This window comes from Nymphalis io, chromosome 4 (assembly GCF_905147045.1).
Source record: "Nymphalis io chromosome 4, ilAglIoxx1.1, whole genome shotgun sequence".
Taxonomy (NCBI): Eukaryota; Metazoa; Arthropoda; class Insecta; order Lepidoptera; family Nymphalidae; genus Nymphalis; species Nymphalis io.
Genome location: NC_065891.1, coordinates 2,409,687 through 2,429,077, shown reverse-complemented (window position 1 = coordinate 2,429,077; position 19,391 = coordinate 2,409,687). Strand labels below are relative to the sequence as shown.

The 19,391-nt window shown below is 31.1% G+C and overlaps 3 protein-coding genes across 4 annotated transcripts; 2 read left to right on the top strand and 1 right to left on the bottom strand.

The window, feature by feature from the left end:
• The first annotated feature begins 1,453 nt into the window (after positions 1 to 1,453).
• Positions 1,454 to 3,587, top strand: LOC126781690 (uncharacterized). Of its 2 annotated transcripts, none has more exons than XM_050506659.1 (2): positions 1,454 to 1,538; positions 1,940 to 3,587. In XM_050506659.1, exons 1-2 carry the CDS (start codon positions 1,454 to 1,456, stop codon positions 3,235 to 3,237), a joined length of 1,383 nt encoding a protein of 460 aa, XP_050362616.1. In that variant the 3' UTR covers positions 3,238 to 3,587. The 2 variants fall into 2 exon arrangements, with proteins under 2 accessions (XP_050362616.1, XP_050362617.1); XM_050506660.1 differs by having other exon boundaries at positions 1,478 to 1,669.
• A 478-nt stretch (positions 3,588 to 4,065) lies between these two features.
• Positions 4,066 to 5,402, bottom strand: LOC126781891 (60S ribosomal protein L27a). The gene is made up of 5 exons (XM_050507012.1): positions 5,286 to 5,402; positions 5,047 to 5,110; positions 4,819 to 4,916; positions 4,425 to 4,577; positions 4,066 to 4,222 (listed from the first exon to the last, which is right to left on the bottom strand). Exons 1-5 carry the CDS (start codon positions 5,400 to 5,402, stop codon positions 4,094 to 4,096), a joined length of 561 nt encoding a protein of 186 aa, XP_050362969.1. The 3' UTR covers positions 4,066 to 4,093.
• Positions 5,403 to 5,769: 367 nt separating this feature from the next.
• On the top strand, positions 5,770 to 15,590 carry LOC126781665 (protein SPT2 homolog). Its single transcript, XM_050506622.1, has 9 exons — positions 5,770 to 5,988; positions 6,300 to 6,473; positions 6,757 to 6,979; positions 7,889 to 7,999; positions 8,154 to 8,447; positions 9,051 to 9,905; positions 10,614 to 10,734; positions 11,715 to 11,803; positions 12,714 to 15,590. Exons 1-9 carry the CDS (start codon positions 5,929 to 5,931, stop codon positions 12,797 to 12,799), a joined length of 2,013 nt encoding a protein of 670 aa, XP_050362579.1. The 5' UTR covers positions 5,770 to 5,928; the 3' UTR covers positions 12,800 to 15,590.
• The last annotated feature ends 3,801 nt before the right edge of the window (positions 15,591 to 19,391 follow it).

The following is a 19,391-nucleotide window of genomic DNA, read 5'->3' as shown; positions in this document are numbered from 1 at the left end:
TCTAAACTTTGAAGCCGCTATAAGCTAAATCACCGTTGTATTTTTTTCATTCAATTTGGTCAGCAATGTAGTTCAATCTACGAACTCAAAAACGTGTATTCGCGTAACGTATAACTTACTTTGGAATTTTAACTTTGTGTAAATATCTAAGGCCAAATTAAGAAAATTGAAACCGCTATGAGCTGTACTAATAACTGTTATTATTTTTTAAATATATTCAAAATTTCAAAGTCTTTAATTTCTTGTTTAATAGTCTTAGGATACGAACACCTAAGTTTACCGTTTAATGAAAAAGATACGGTTGAAATATAATACCTCTCATAATAATTCTTTCAGTAAACAACCAAAAGCACTTTATTAAGAATACTCAATCCTTAGTATTTTCTGTTCATTTTATCAAGCATTTCCTTGGTCGGAGCGAAATTAGCAAAACATCCACTGCATTTGATATCTTACTTTGTCTATAGCGTTTGGTCCGGATTATTTATATTACCGAGCTTAAGGAAAATCTGGTGTGTAATAATCATTAAATTTTTGTGTATCCAACACATTCTTTGATGTCCACAGAAGAGTTACAATCTCAGTTCTCTTAGCTATAACATTTACCAAATGTTGGAAAAATACATAATTTAACACGAAGTATTAATCGTTATCAAAACAAATAACTTTTTTTTTATAGAATAAGAAGGTGGACGAGCATATGGGCCACCTGTTGGTAAGTGGTCACCAAACGCCCTTAGACATTGGCATTGTAAGAAATGTCAACCATCGCTTACAGCCAATGCGCCACCAACCTTGGGAACTAAGATTTTATGTCCCTTGTGCCTGTAATTACACTGGCTCACTCACCCTTCTAACTGGAACACAACAATATCAAGTATTGCTGTTTTGCGGTAGAATATCTGATGAGTGGGTGGTATATGGATAACCTACCCAGACGAGCTTGCACAAAGCCCTACTACCAGTAAAGACCTTATCTTTATAATAAAGTATAGGTAAGGCTTGCAAAATCATCGGTATTTATATATTTCTAGCTACCTGGTTCACACGGGTTACAAAAAAGGTTAATATTGAAGGGCAAACAAACAAAGAAAAAGTTTCGTCTTGTTTAGGGCCAGATCTTTATACTTATTTATTGCATACGTCAGATATGCAGAACATCTTACCAACTCACATCAGAATCGGATGAATCAATAAGGAACCCAATAAGTATGCATATATATTTTATTAAAAGGGAGAAGTTAAATATTAAAAAAATAAATAAAGAAAGTTATCACAATATGATCTATTTTTGCTTTCTTCTTAGACATTTGATTTATATATCTTACAATATAAGAAAAATTGAAACACGAAAATATCTGTCTTTTTAAAGTAGAACGGCTGAATGATACACAATCTTTAGAATATATGTGCTATGATTTAAAAAAAAACACTAACTTTCTTTGATATTAAAATGGCGGATGTCTCAAGCGATGACCGAAAAGTTAAGTTAACTAAAAATGGTAAAGTTGTGAAAAGACGCACACGAAACCCAGAAGGTAATTTTGAGGTCTTTAACTCAAAATTTATGCATACTATCATTCATAATATGCCAATTCCTATACGTTTATTTCCATTGTTTGACGTTTAGGAAAGTATAAAATATTTGACTCTTACTACTTTTTGATACGTAAGTTGAATTACAAACTGTTATTACGTTGTTTTGAACATTTATGTTTCTTAATTTTAGTGATTTTTATACTTTTATATACTATATATCCAAAAGCGAACCTATTAGTTATAATCATGTAGTTCTAAGATACGTATCTATGAGACTATTAACATATAATGTATTTGAAATGTGTATTTATTAAATTTTTTCTTCATCAACATTTTATTTTACTTTGTGCTTACGAATATAGTTTTATATTTTTATTAAAGACTTTCTTTAATATTCTAGAATGGCACAAACAGAAACAAAAGCGGCTCAGGATTGCTGGACTAGAATACATAAACGCAAATGGGAAAGTTGTTCCACCGAAACAACCCGGTCCAGATTGCAACTGTCGCCGTAAATGTTTTCAGAAAGTTCCTGACGATGTGAGACTCAAAACTTTTCAAGGATTCTATTCCATGAAAACACATGATGAGCAAAATGCTTACCTCTTTGGTCTTATGAGACAAGTAGATGTTAAACGAAAAAGGGTAAAATCAAGTAGCAGGCGTACTTGTACATTTGAATACTTTGTAAGAGTTAAAGGAAGAGAAACTCAAGTTTGCCAGACTGCTTTTAAAAATATTCATGCCATAACGGAAAGAAAAGTCAGAGTACTATGCAAAAAGATGGATGATGGTGTGATGTTCCCTAGTGATAATCGAGGGAAAAATAGTCATAGGCGTTCTGGTGAAGTGCGTCTTCCAACAACTGTCATAGAACAAATTAAAAATCATATCTATTCTATAGTTCATACACACAGACTAAAAGATTTTATAAGACTTGATAAAATTGCTGGCTTAGAAATTAACATATCGAAGATGTGGAAAGATTATATAAAAACCTATGATCCTGATAACATATCTGCTACAATGCCCAAATCTAAGAGGCATATAGATTTAGAATTACAAAATGAACACAATCATCAAACACAACATCCAGCTCAACAGGATACTTTTACCCCTATAGCATATCCAGGAAGTGGGCATCTTGTTAATATTGCAGAGAACTACTTTGAAAATCAGTACCAAACAGCTTTGGCCACTACAACAAATTCAACAAATTTTTATCCAACACAAAATGGTCCTCAAGGTATGGGAATACTTTTACAATCAACGGTAACAAGAGCAACCCAACCCACAGCTTTTATTTTACTACAGACGAAACCAGAACCTCAGCAAGATAATACATTAGCAATAGCAAATGCTCCATATAATCAAGAATCTGAAATTCATGATAGTGATGAGAAAAGTGGAAAGAAACTTAAAAAAGAAAGAAAAAAGGGACCTATCGTAAAACAATGGAGGTACACAAATATATTTCATGATGAAATCAATGGTGCAGCTTTAGCAGCAATCAAAACGAGACTTGGTATGTATTATGCTGAAAGCGATGCTGCAAGAAAAAAGGCCAAGCAGACTCGGCCACAGGAGTCAGCACAGACGCAAACAGCAAATGACCAGACTCAAATAAGAACAGACCTGGCTCCTATTAGACCACAGCATCAACCGATTAGATCACATACTGTAACAATATATACCTAATATAAATTATTTGACTGATACACTAACAGAATCAAGTTACTTAAATCATGTAATATGCTAGTTTAGGTGAGCAAACTATATAGTTAGTAAGTTTTAAATAGCTTACGCTATATATCCATTTCAATCTTAAGTATATAAATGTACTCTTTATATCCTGTAATTTATTTTTGGCCTTAGTGTGCATGAATGTATGTATGTAGTATCCAAGGAGTATTATCAAGATACCAGTGCATAGTTTTAATAAGAAACTTAATAAAAATAGATTTCCTTTTCTAATTATCTATATTGAAATGTTATTTGAATTTTAACTGGTGTAATTTTTTTATGTAATTAAATTGCCTTATTTAAGATTTATATAATGTGGTTTTAGTCATTATTTTTAAGATTTTAATTAGAAATTACAATGTATGTATTTATAAGTATAATTATTGCAATAATTTTGCATGTTATTTTTAATAAATATGAAATTTATTTTACAACTATGTATTACAATTTTTATGTAATATTAAATACTTTATTTAGTAGATAATGAAGTGTTATTTGTATTTTCTCATCAATCTCACCTTTAAAATAAATTAATTTGTATCAATTTAAAAAATGCATGAAATGGTTAATATATCAGATTCCTCAAAATCAAGTTTTTTTTTGAAAAATAAATTATCAGAGGGTATTAACTAGTCAGTTACTTCTATTCTTCATGTTTAAAAATTGATGTCATTAATGACTTCATAACATATTTTTTACATTATAGCATAATGTAAAATATGCACAAGGTGAAATGAGGTATGTTCATATGTACATTTTTAGCATTAGATAGAAAAGCAAACAATATTTTTAAAATTTTATTAAACTTAAATTATGCAGACAAAACACATGCCCCGCCAATTTCTTTGATTTTCTTTTCGGCTGTTTTTGAAAAGAATTTGGCCTTCACAATTACAGGCTGTTTGGGTAGCTTGCCCTTTCCGAGCAATTTGTAGTAACCCTGTAAAATAAAATTTTAAAATTATCAACTGGCATTAGTAAGTTCAGATGAATAGAACATTTACAAAAAAATTAAAATAAAATTAAAAAATGAAACAGATAATGAAATGGAAAAACATTCTATGTGAATTTCTTTTCTTGTGGAAGAGTTTTCTTTGCATTTATTAAAAAATATGTATTTGTTTAGCTCGTAGTGTACTTACAGCCTTCACAATGTTAATGACGGGAACTTTTCCATCTGTGGCATTAGCATATTTAAGTCTTGACTGTTCAGAAACCAGAGTCCAAAGTTTGTCCAGGTTCAACACAGGACAAAACTCTTTGTTCCTTCTTAAATGGTAATTTCTCATACCCAGCTACAAAAAAACAAAAAATATTTGAGTCATTAAGTAGTGATAATATAAATACATAACATACAATGCAATTAAAATTTCAAGAAAATTTCATGTAAATATATAAATAAAGTACAATTTTAAAATTTACATTATATAGATACAGATTATAAATCTTAATATATTATATATTACTTAGACTATACGTCTTGATTTCGGCAATAAGGCATAGGTTATCTATCTAGTTTAACAATTTTTAACTTACTTTGCCAAAGTATCCTGGATGGTATTTGTCCATGTTTATTCTGTGATGATGTTCACCACCAGCGTTACCGCGACCTCCAGGATGTTTACGGTGTTTACCTGTAGAGCAGAATATATTCATGTAGTTCTAAAAAAATTTTAACGAATATATGAAAAATCACATGAATGTGCAGTGCGTGAATATTTTGGGTGAAGGGGACTTTACGGTTTTAGTAATAAAAATATTTACCGATACGTCCATGACCGTGGCTCACATGCCCTCTTAGCTTCCTAGTCTTCTTCTTAGAGGTTGCCTGTAGAACGATAGTAAGGTTAACATTTTGTTTTATCAACAGTAAAATTTAATCAAAAATACAATTATCGGCATCACTGTATTCACCACTAATATACAAAAATGAACAAAATTTTATTTGATTAATAAGGATTATTAAGAAAAAAATAGATAAATAACACAATCTAAACACGAACCATATTTCCACTCTTCAACAAGAACTTTAAAAAGAGAGAGAAAGACGTGAACAATACGTCAACGTCAAATTTTTTAGTGCTGGCAGCACTAAAAATAATATTTTTATTGAGTTTCATATTCATTCAATGTATGCTATTTTTTTAATAATGTACATTATTAAAAAAAAATAGCTATAATTTAGTAGGAAAAGACATTTTATTCTATGTAATTAATAATAAAATAATGTATTTCTCAAATATTGTCTTTCATGTTTGTTTAAATTTTTTGTCAGCAAAAGTAATTATTTAAGACTACAAAAATTTAAATTGAATGGATTATTTTGAACCAGTCTTTAAAATCTGTGAAAAATTATAATTTATGTTGATAGTTAAAGTACCATAGAATTATTGTTACATACACATGAATCGTATATTCAAACATAAGAAACATTAATTATCTGTATAACTAGCTAAAAACTGACATTAAGTTATAAACTCTCAAATCTAATGTACTCTGTGCTTAGTATGTTTCCAGAAAATGGTTGGATAGTGTGTCGAAGTCTGACACGTATTTAGCGATAAATCGTAAAAACTCTTCGCAAAGTTTATTATGTTGTTATTTTAATTGAGTGCTACGAGTAAAAAGTTACTTAATTATTCCAAAATGGAGTTTCGAGAAACTTTGCTGGCTGCTCAACGAAATCAACAACAAAAGTCATCTGCTGTAAGTTTATATACTTGTACTTACTATGATTAAGTAATTTTATCTATTTATTTAATTGGAATAAACGAACATTGATATTTAAATTTTCTAATTACTAAAAAGTTTAATTTTAGTAATCTTTATAATGAAAAAAAAGTTGGTTAGGATGCATTATGTATCTTATTTATATAAATATTGTTTTTATATGTTACTTCATAATTATTTAGGAATGTTTATGGTACCGTTATTAACCTATTATTATTAAAAACATTAATAGTTATATTACAATATGTTATAAAATTGTTTGCAATATCTTTATATTATTATTTTAGGAAAGTATGTATTACAAAGCCCGCTTTGATCCTCCAAAGAAGGAATTAAAACCAAGAGATCGATTGTCAGCCAATATCCAAAAGTTTTTGGCTAAAAAGGAAGAAGAAGAAAGACAGAAAAAATTGGATGCACAAAAGAAAAGAGATGAGCTTCTTGCAATGCGAGACCCAAAGGTTACTATATAATACAATATATTATACTATTAATTATTATAAAAATAGTAATATTATTAATTATTATAAAAATTGTGGACATAATACTACCTTACTCCAAAACTATAATGCATTGTAACATGAGGATAACAGATTATGTAGCAAGCATGTAAATGGTATATTGATTGATTGTAATACATAAGATTGTCTTTCACTTGGTCTCTCAAGTGCACTATGGACTTAAATATAAGCCTTATTACTTTTTATTATATGTCAGCCACATCTATATTTAATTTTTTTTTAGGCATTAAGAAAGATTCAAAAGACCCTGAAAGTGATTAAGTCTGCTAATAAATCAGTGTTAGCTGATGCAATTGATACAGAACACACTGCAGTGACAAGGGAAGGTCCTGATCAACCAGACCAGGATGATTATGGTTATGAATCACAAGAGGCTGCTGCACTGTATGAGAAAATGATGCAAAAATATAGCAAAGTGCCTGATAAGCCAAAATTTGCACCGGGTAGTAAGTAACAATCACTTTTTTAATTAAGCCTTCACAATGTGTTAGTTATGTAAAAAGGATAGTTAATTAGGAAGAAAGCCTAGAGATTAGCTCTCCAAGACAAAAATGACGTTTACAAACTATTTACTTATCAAATACAATATGTTTGTATATATAGACAATAGCCTTAAGCTCCCATCAGCACCCCCGATTAACTTTTATCCTACCAACTTAGATTGCACATATTTTAATCTAGCCAAGAGTAATAAAAGTTCACTTTCGTTTTATTTATGAATGTCGTGTTATGTGTGACATATAGAAGTATACTTTTAACTACTTTTTCATCATCACAAGTGTTCTTCTAGTATTTGTGAATAATATTCCAAAAATTATTTTATAAAATTTTAATTTGTAATTACATAATGATCAATATTTTAATAATAAACTATCACTTATTTTACTGGTGGTAGAGCTTTGTGCAAGCTCGTCTGGGTAGGTACCACCCACTCACCAGATATTGCACCGCAAAACAGCAGTACTTGTTATTTTTGTGGTCCGGTTTGAAGGGTGAGTGAGCCAGTGTAATTACAGGCACAAGGGACATAACATTTTAGTTCCCAAGGTTGGTGGTGCATTTGTGATGTAAGCGATGGTTAACATTTGTTACAATGTCAATGTCTATGGGCGTTGGTGACCACTTACCATCACTTCCAATTTTTTAAAGAAAAAGAGAGCAAAATGATAAATGAATATTGATTGAAAATAAGAATATAATAGATGAAAGTCTTCTACATTCATCATTTGCAGTAATTAAACTCCATACCTGTAGAAAATAAACTCCATTATTATTATTTCAATGTCTCTAACTTGAAATATGTGCAAGTATGCAGTAAATTAATATAATCTTTTTTTATTTTAAATAATCTCCAGGTAATAATGTAAGTAAAGATCTAAATGGTACAAGAGAAAGAGTAAAACACGCTCTGCAACATGAAGAGGAGCCAGTTCCTCATAAAAGAAGACGTCGGACGGAACATGATGGTTAGTACGATGTTTTGACCAGGCTTAATGCACTTAGAATAATGACAACATCTATAGCATTTGCTGAATATAATCATAGTTTATTTTTAATTTAAAAAAATTATAGCTATACCATACGCTTATTTGATTCAATAATATTTGTTTATCATTTTAGATGGAGATATAAGTCCACCTCAAAAGTATGAACCTGAAAAGAAAAAAGATGAAAAGCCCGAGAAACCTAAAATAAGAAAGCCAGCTCCACCTCCTTTAGATTTTAATCAATTATTAAAACTTGCCGAACAAAAAAAGAGTGTTCCCATTGAAGTAGCCGCAAAGAAAGTTGTCACAGAGCAGGAACCCGATAGACTCATGACGAAGAAACAAAAACGCGAATATGAAGAGGAAATGGCGCGTCGTCAAAGGAGACAGGAACGTATCGATGCTGAAAAAGCGGGTGGCCGTAAAGGTATTTAATATTTGATATTATTAATTATTTATTCATTATTAAGTTACGAATGTAGAGTCTTTAACCTTTGTCAATAAATCGGTTATTAAAAAAAAAATTAAATCGTTCTGGATTTTATGATTAGGGTATACAAACAAACTCTTCAACCTTATAATATAAGTGTATATTAATCGTATGTACATTATTTAATTAACAATAAATATACATAATTCATTTTTGACTTGACTTTGTCCGTGCCGGTTAAAGTTAGTCGGTTTTATTGAAAAAATAAATGTATTTTTGTGTGCTATTACTTCTTTTTCTATCGCCCAAACTCGTTTTTTTTTGATAAATTTATTCAATGTACACAGTTTTTTTCTGCTTTTTTATATGTATAGATGATAATGGAATATGGTTTATCAGTTTTGTCTCAATAAAACCTATCATTCTTGTTTCATATAAATTATTCACAAGTTTATAGTTTCCAATTTATAATTAATGTTTCCTGTTTATAGTTCCTTCGTTGTGTTTACACCATTATTTTTTATTATTTTTCTGGTTAAATAAAATAATTCATATTAATAATGTTTGATACTTTTTTGAACTTGGTACATTTCTTTACAGCTCCTAAAGAGGAAAGAACCGTTGAAAAAACCAAAAGAACAGAACCCTCAAGTTTCGGGCGCATTCCAAAACTAAGCGATAAAAATTCCAACCAGAAAACTGATGCACCGCCTAAAACATACGAAAGAGAAAAAGACAGTGAACGAGAAAAACATGACGATTTACAGAAAGAAAGAGAAAAATTAAGATTGCAGAAAGAAAAATTAGAACGGGAAGAGAAGAGGTTAAGAGATAGAGAAAGGGAGATATTGAAAGCTGAAAAAGAAAGAAATGAACGTGAAATGAAACTAAACAAAGATAGATTAGATAAAATTAAAACTAAGTTAGAGAAATCAGATAAAAATGTAGATAGAGCTAAAGTCGCTTCAAGGGAACAAGAAATTAAAAAAAGTATAGACTTGAAGAGTCAAAACACATACAGGATAGATAAAAACTCAAATGAAAAAGATATCAAGAAAACAGGTGTGCCTCAAAAGTCACATGATCAAAAATATATGAACGGACTCGGTTCACAGGGTAAGCCCGTGCCAAAACTAAATAAGGAACAGAGCATCAATAAGAACGATAGAGATAGGATCGGCTTAGCGAAACAGAAAATGAACGAAAGTTCTCCTAAATTGAACGGCCACGCTAGGAACGAGAAACGGCCAGAAGTTAATAAAGGTCAACCTCAAAAACGACCCGACGATAAACGGCCACCCAATCCAAAAACACCGGGTTCGAGTAAGCCCGCAATGTCGAATAGCTTTGATTTTGATAAACACGTGAATTCTTTGGGCAAGAATGGCACGAAGCAGTTCCCACCCAGCAACGTCAGGAGGAAACCGCATCCTGACGATAGGAAAAGACCTAAACGTGAGTATTAATAATAATAATACGAATAACATTTTTAAATAATGTATGGACATGTTTGTGCGATATTATCTAACTCATGAATTCAGGCCAGAGACTTATCAGCTTATATGATATACTTCTGTTATATAGTATGTTTATATATTGCAAAATGATTAGTTTAGTGGTTGAATTGGTTTCGGTCCCAGAGGCAGGTTTTTGAGTGTTTCTGTTAGGAATTACACGATGTTAAGACGTTACACTCCTGTGCCTCGGCCATAATGTGGGAAAGAGACAAGAGAAAGTTTGTGTGTGTGTTTGCTCACACGCTACACATATATAATATCTCGTGTGTAGACAGTTCGTTTTATAAAAATCATACAAACGTGTACTCACGCGTACAACCAAATGTAAAGTCAATATAATAGTTTTAATACATTAAATTAGTTTGACGAGCCGGTTGGCGTGGTTGGTGGATGCTTACCTTTCACGCCGAAAGTTGTGGGTTCGATTCCCACCCACGACAGATATTTGGGTGCATGAACATGTCTGTTTGTCCTGAGTCTGGGTGTAATTATCCATATAAGTATGTATTTACAAAAGAAAAGTAGTATATGTTGTATATCAGTTGTCTGGTTTCCATAGTACAAGCTCTGCTTAATTTGGGATCAGATGGCCGTGTGTGAAAAATGTCCCAGGATATTATTATTATTATAATATATATATTTGTAGGTCGCATGCTCGATTCTGACTCTGAATATGATTCGGAGATGGACGACTTTATCGACGACGGCGACGAGAACATGGACTACTCGAAGCACATCAAGGAAATATTTGGCTATGATAAGTCAAAGTAAGTCATTATATACAACTGACTTATATATATCAAGAATATCGGTGTTCAGATTGTACCTGATTATATTCAATTTAAATTTTATTTTATTTATTTTTATATTTTTATTATTTATTTTTAAAATATATATATATATATATATATATATATATATATATATATATATATATATATATATATATATATATAGGAGTATTACTTTCGGCTGCTGAATACAATATAAACTAATAATATAGAATTATATTTTTTTTTGAAATCAGACGAGGAAATGGTCTAATATAAATCATTCATTTCTTTAATGCGCTGGTAAATACATTTTGTGAACCGAAATGGCCCAATGGTTAGAGCGCGTGAATCTTAACCGATGATCGTGGGTTCAAACCCGGGCAAGCACCACTGAATTTTCATGTGCTTAATTTGTGATTATAATTCATCTCGTGCTCGACGGTGAAGGAAAACATCGTGAGGAAACTGCTAACCTGCATGTGTCAAATTTCACTGAAATTCTGCCACGTGTATTCCACCAACTCGCATTGGAGCAGCGTGGTGGAATAAGCTCCGAACCTTCTTCTCAAAAAAGGAGAGGAGGCCTTAGCCCAGCAGTGAGACATTCACAGGCTGATACTGTAATGTAAATACATTTTCTGATATTATGGAACTGGCTCATTGAAACTGCTTCTGTTCTGATTGTATTGAAAAACAGAGCTTTAGACTAATAATTATATAATAGACCTTTTATCAGATCACACGGAATGTGTTTGGGTTACGTTTTGTTGATTGTCAGTTTGATTATTAGCTTCTCCCGCCATTGGAATACATTTTAACGTATCGTTATACTATTAACCTAAATTATATGGTTATGGTAAACTAAATTATATTTTTTTATTATATCATTTCCCAGTTACATATATATAAACATTAAACTAAATTATATGGTTATGGTAAACTAAATTATATTTTTTTATTATATCATTTTCCAGATACCGGCATATAGATGATGAAGACGATCCCATGATGGAATCGAGTTTCGCGAGACAGCAGCGCGAAGAATACATTAGCAAGAAAATAGGTAATATTTTTATATTTACAATCTTAGTTAACAATATATACTATAAGGTCATTTCAGCATCGAAAATTGTCGTACAACTTTTTAAGTATATGTTGAACTTTTATCGTTCGAAATTGAAATTGTATGTACATGTAAATATGACGTAAAATTTTTCGCGTAAAATTTTGACCGCTAAGCTGCTTCGAGGGTGGTGGCAGAATGTGGCATGTTGGTGGCAGATGTGACCGAATTTCGAATGTTTTCCTTCACAAAATCTGAATTATAAATACATTTACGACTAGCCTAATACAAACCAGTAATGCCTGTTTTTTAAAGCACAATCTTCGGGTAAGAATCGCGTGTTCTAGATGCTGTACCATCTCATTTATGATTGATGGAACCATTTATGTACAAACACTTACCACTATTTTAATTCGGAAAAGGAAGGCACATTAAAATATATTAATGATAAGTTACACCAAAGGCACGGACAGCGTCTGTGGACATACAAATATAAGAAAAAAATTATAATACTTAATAATTAAAATAAATGTATGGCGTTAGTAAACATATGCAGTTGGCGGTTGGCGTGGTTGGTAGATACTTGCCTTTCACGCCGAAGGTTGTGGGTTCGATTCTCACCCAAGACAGACATTTGTTTGCATGAACATGTCTGTTTGTTCTGAGTCTGGGTGTAATTATCTATATAAATATGTATTTACAACAAAAATAGAAATATATGAAGTATATCAGTTGTCTGATTTACATAGTACAAGCTCTGCTTACTTTGGGATCAGATGGCCGTGTGTGAATAATGTCCCAAGATATTATTATTATATAAGATTACAAAATGATCTTGTTATTTTCTATAGTACTGAAAGTATTGATTTTTTAATTTATTTTGTACAAATATTAATGTTTTCTATTTAAGGTATAATGGAGGACCTGGAAGATATGAGAATGGAAGCGATGGAGAAGAGCAAAAAGAAGAAATCGAGACGGCTAAGTGACGACTGAACGAACTGCTCACACAATGGACCGATTTAATTATTATGTGTGGCTTGAAAAATGGCTTGATGATTTATTTATCATTTAAATGTATACCCAAGCTGGGTAACCAAAATAAAACAAAGCTGGTTTAAAAAAAAAATAAACATCCTGTGTTTAACGTAATCAAGATAATATATAACTTTGTAATTGTTATAAATTTTATATGTAATAAAGATTAAATTGATAATTTTTATATAATAGATTCCTTTATAGTGTCGAGATTGTTGAATTTAATTTTAGATCTTGTGGAGCAAAGCGTTATGCTATGTGATGCGATGTCTCTGTTTCCATTCGCAAGGAGACTTGTTTAGACATGATTTCCGGGTAATTCCGGGATACTAAGGCTGTGAGGTCTGAACCCTAGTTTGGCCAATCGAAAGATATTGGGGTTTCTTTCAAGGAATTCTCAGTTGAATTTAAGAAGTTGTTAGTCTTACACCGTGCTAGAACAGTGTCCGTTCATGCCGAAACACTTTTGGCTCGTGTCCTATCGCTATATGAGAGCGAGACAATAGATAGTGTGACTGCTTGCGCACACGCAACTATAAAGTCTATGCCTATTTCAAGTCAAGAGGTCGCCCTCCTGAAACAATAGTCATGTCATCAGACCACTGTCACTAGATCCAGCACCATTGCCCCAATCAAATACGCTTGCTTCAAGGCCATATTTTTTACGACATCGTTATAAGACTTTTGTAACAGAAAACTGTTCACTGAGAGCCGTGTTTGGAGGTTAGGGACCCAAGGCAACAAAGGATTGGAGGTTATTAATTATTTTCCAAATAAATTAAATTCTGTTGACAAACATACAGATTACCGTTAAATTACAAGAATCATTCTTGTATTTTACCGTTATCTGTAATTTACTCGTCGGAATTGGGATGTTTTTTTGTTTATGAAATCTCTATTGTGAAGGTATTGGGGATGTAGCGCTGGATGCTAAATCGCCTAGATCCGGTCCTGGTTGTGTTCCTATTCACTCCTCTTTTCTGTATTAAAGTTCAGCTTGCGATTGATTATGCTTGCACTTACAAAATGTCGTTTCAATTGTGTATCAAGTCATAATCTGTCCAAGTGATGTCAAGTGGTGATAAGTGTGTTGGTACTCTAAGCTCACCGCTCGTGACCGATGGAAGCTTTTCCTCACAGACGTTTCGTTTCAAAACGTAAAATATAGCGTGGGTTCCTCTTGAAATTTCAGTCTTATTGTCCTAAGCGAAACAACTTCAAATCGACAAAAATATATCAACATTGCGTTTTCATATTATACGAGTATTTAAAACTATGCGATAAAACGAACTCAAATGTGATAAAAAACATTTGTTTTATTCTAACTTGAAGATTTAATATTTCGTTCTGATTACATACGATTATAGTCAAATTTGCACTTCAATAATAGTTGCACTGCATTTTTTTAAAGTTTTTACATTTTAAAAGCTTTAAATTCGCGGCGCGTTCGCGCTTCGTGGCGTTTCCGGGTCGGTGACGGTTTTAATCCCGCTACAAAGAGAGTGAGCGAGTTAAAAGGCCATATTTCTTGCACTGAGACCACGCATGAATCGTGTTTGAAGTTCGCGGCCGACATTTATGGGCATTCTTCAAATACATCGAATATATTTCAAAACATTTTTATTTAATAGTGCAATGAAGTATTAATAACTTGTATTTGCAGAATGAGACTTGCCCACGTTTAAGCTGCCAGCCTCTATGTAATCTTCAATAATAAGACATTTGTATATATTAAAATATTATCTGAAATATAAATTTGTAAAGTTACCACGCTTTTTAAGAACCAATAGATTTTAGTTTAATAAATTGTCATAATAATGATATAATATATTTTTTGCTTATTGTATATACGTATCACACAGCCATAGCATAGAATGTTTTTTTTTTGTAGATTTTAAACTTTATGCCACACGTCAGTTCTTTCACTGCAATCCTTATACTTTGTCTGTTCCACAAGATCTTTTAAAAAAAACAGTTGAGCACAGAAAGCGAGGTTCGTTGTCAATTTAAATATTACATCGTGTCTTACTAGCTTTGTAAATGTTATAAAACCTGGTTTTTATGTTTAAGAACATAATTTAAAGTCATTATTGTCTAAAATTTTACAATATCTAATGTAATTTTCATCGATATACACTTTGTACTTAGTGCGACTTGCGATTGTATAGCCTATTCCAGATACAAGATGAGTAAATGAGTAAACATCTTTAGACATTGAATTGACGCTATACGATATCTTGAATAATCTGTGAAATTCATTATGGATTCACGAAAAAATGGCGTTTTGGAATTAAAATTGATGTAAATGAATGGAATAGCGTTGTATTATAAATAAAGATATCTTAATCAAGAACTATTTGTAGTGCAAATTATAGTAGAGTCATCAGCAATTTGCATGGAATATGAAAATCTAAGCGTTGTTTATATATACTCCTTGGATTGGAATAGGCTATATAATGAAATCCCTATTCCATATACAGCTCTCCCTGCGTTATAGATAATATTTCAAATAAAAGTTTGTTTATTTCAGTCTCCTTCTAACACGATGTTTGCATTAATATGGTTTTTATAGTTATTAAATTATGATTACCATTTACAATTTCATCAGCACAAATAACCTATAACATATATATTTTATTAAGGATTCCTTAAGTTTATTCAAAATAAATAACTGCCTTTCTCCGGTTGTTTAAAAATAGTTTGTACTGGAAAGTGTTGTAACCGTAGTAATATTTGATTATTGTAATTATTTAATTGTTTTTTTTTTGCAATTAATTTTTCGTGTAAGTTGAAGATGTAATTTTTAATTTAAGAAATAAGTTCGTTGATAATCGATAAGTATATAAATAATTTAATAAAAGGTCATGTATAGTTAAAATATACAAACGTCTTTAAAGGACAAATAAAAAGTCGCGTCTAGGGACTAAATAGTTTATCCACTTATCCGACCAAGTATGGTCTTATTTTTTTATTTATAAGTTAATATATAACTTGGGGTGATTTTTTTAATACACAACAATACGAATTAAAATATAATAAATATCTCATGTTTATAAAGAATGAATGAGCTTATGTTATGTCTAGTGTATACCTGTCTAATAACGTGTAATATATAAATATTATGTAACATGTAAAGGGAAATCAGCATGACAGTAAAAAAATAAAGATATTTATAATGAGCAAGTGTATAATATGTTTTATTTTGTTCCCTTTTTGCCCGATTGTCCCAAAATTGTGTAAATTTATAAAATAACTAAAATTTAGTGAGGAGGATAGGTGTCAAAATTAAAATAACTATAAATTTATTGGTTTTTAGACCACTTCAAAAATATATAACTCTTGCACCTAAGCAAAAAGGTTATTGAGATCAAATTGAAATGCCAAAAAAAAAATTATAACATATATTTATTAACATTTTAACAAAAACATTTAATAATAAGATGATTAAAAATATTAAAATATGTACAAGTAAAGCGACACTCGAAACCCACCGCATATATATAATAGTCGTGAAATCCGAAAGTGATAAATGCTACATTGACAATAATAATACAAGTATAAACGCATCATAATTGTGTATTACCATAAGTTTACTGGTGGTAGAGCTTTGTGCAAGCTCGTCTGGGTAGGTACCACCCACTCATCAGATATTCTAGCGCAAAACAGCAGTACATGGTATTGTTGTGTCACGATTTGAAGGGTGAGTGAGGCAGTATAATTACAGACACGAGTAATGAGTCATGAGTAAATGAGGCATTGGTGATGTAAGCGATGTTTAACATTTCTTACAATGTCTATGGGCGTTGGTGAGCACTTCCATCAGGTGGCCCATATGCTCGTCCGCCTTCCTTTTCTATAAAAAAAAAAGTTTACCATGAGTTCTTACAGAATAGCACTGCTGGTGCCTAATTTGTTAATATATACTAGCTCGGGTCACCACTTCCCAGTACCGCACAGACAGTGCAAACCCTTAAGGAATCGAGGAAGCTTTTAATAGTTTTCTGGATTTGTAATTGGTGTTCCACAAGGAACATTTTTAAGTCCTCTTCTATTTTCAGTAATTATATATAAATTATTTTCCTTTGTATGTTAAAGTTATTTGTGATTTTGTATAATAAGCTTACAATACTTCGTTACTTTTTAAAGTGGACAGAAAGGAAATTAATTATTATGAAACACATATTAGTAATACACATTGATTTACTATAAATAATTTAGTATTAAATGCTAAAAAGCAAAATTATAATATATATGTATATATATACATATATATATATATCTGGAATATCATTCTCTGCCTAAGTTTCAGCGAAACATTTTCGATTAACTCATGCAGGATTTCTCTAAGCAAGCTTTCATAACTTTCACCATTTAAGTTATCAGGTAGGAAATGTGGCCCAATAAGATACCCCGACAAGGTTTTATTACTCTTATTCCTAAAAGAAATGAGATAAAAGGAAATTAGAAAAAATGACGGTAAATTCAAAGGAATTGATAATAGTATTCCACAAACAGCTCTGGTTTATCTCTCCTTTTTTACCTATTACCCCTATTAAAAATAATCTTTAACTACTTTGCATTGAGGTCCTTTTGTCTTTGATTCAGATTTAATTTCTTAACAATAGCATTTCTTAGAATTTCCTACCTGGTCTCTTTGTTATCTAATTTTCTCCTGAGTTTATGATTGTTACTGTACTTTTTATGTACCGATGGATAGCTAAGGAAACGCAGATGTTTTTAAAATGATCCGCACGATAAGAGCCATAGTGATTTTTACAAAAAAATTGCGAGTAACTTAAAGAATCAAAATTAAAAATCGAAAAGTTGTACAGTTTTGGATCTGTAATTTAAAAATGCTTGAAGATTGTTTTTGTTTTATAACTGGTTATTATTAACTAGGATGTGCCCTAGCAAGAAATACAAAAAAAATAGGGAAAATACGTTGATTTTTTTTTTATTGAATTTTAGAATCTTATACATCCTTTAAATAAAAAAAATATTAAAAAATTAATAACTCGAAAACGATACACTTTTGCATAAGCATTTTGGGGGTCATTTGATAGCTATTGTCCTGAACTATAACCCTTTAAAAGGATCGTGACATATTACCCTGTAACCCTGTATAGTATTGAACAGTAATCATATACAATCTTACTGTGATTTGGTACTATAGTGCTTTAGGAATAAGGTAAGATTCAAAACTTCAGTGCAATCTAATTTGTCGTCCCTCATCAATGATAAAAACATCCGACAACTCTAAGTAAATTAATCTTGGCAAGGTATTTACATCTGAGGCAAGATTACTATAAAATAAATAAATACTATAAATTTCTGTACAGATTTTTAACTTTGTCAATTAATAATTTTTTATCTCCTTTAAAAAAATATTTCAATGACGCATATTGCTCAATACAAGATTTTGATTTTGAGATGTTTATGATAAAAAAGTGTGGAATTAGTAATTATCGATTTTCAGGTATGATAAATTGGATTGTATGCAGCGTTATCACACAATGCAGTATATTTTGTATTACCACTACGTTGAAAGCAGATCCGGCAGGTTATTGGTTATACGTGTAGAATATTAGACTACAGCTTATAGCGAGTATTTTATTTATTTGTGATTTTGTGAATTAAAAAAAAAATAGAATAAAACAATTACTTAACAGTACAGACATAAGTACACACTTTTGACGATGAATAAATCAAGAAATATTTAGAAATGATGTAGTGTAGAGGTAAAGAAAAATATTTCATGAGCCTTCACCAAAAAGAGTACCTGATAGTAATAAAATGCCAGATTGGCGCTACTGTAGCTAGATGGTATAACAAAAAATAAAAATTAATGCGTTTAATTAGAATTTAAAATTTAACGACAGAATCATTTGGACATAGCTTCTTTTGAACTCGGATGTCTAATCTTCTCTTTCTAACTCCATTTTACTCTAACCAGCGCTTTTCATCAAATTTCACTTTTGATTCTAGCGGCGCCATCTAAATTTCATACTATTTGAGGGACACTTTTTATACACTACCCTCTCTCTGCTAACCGTAACTAGACTTGTCAAAACTTCAAGTTGACACCTTTGTTGACAGTTGGCATGTCATACAGCAGTCAGTTCAGCACACTTTTACCAGTGATGCCAACTTGGAGGTTTTCTTCCCAAATTTGGGGAGAATCAAGATGTCCAGGTCGTTTTTAAGGGAGTAAATTTATTTAGGGGGTCTATTATTCAAGATTTTTTTTTCCTTAAAAAAAACGTACGATTCTTTACAATTTATATTAAACCTCGAACGCAACCAACAAACTAAACCAAATATAAATTCCAAGCGTGGCTATAACTGAAATATCATAAAACTATAATATGTTAAGATTGAAATAATAACTCAACGGCCAGCGTGCTTGTACAGTACATAGGAGACCCGGGCTTTGATTTCTAGTCATTGAATGAAATTTAAAAATCGTATAATTTTAAATTAATCGATATTAGGGGAATTTGAAGTTTGTCCAAGGGAATATTCTGTAGAAGTTGGCATCACTGATTTCTAC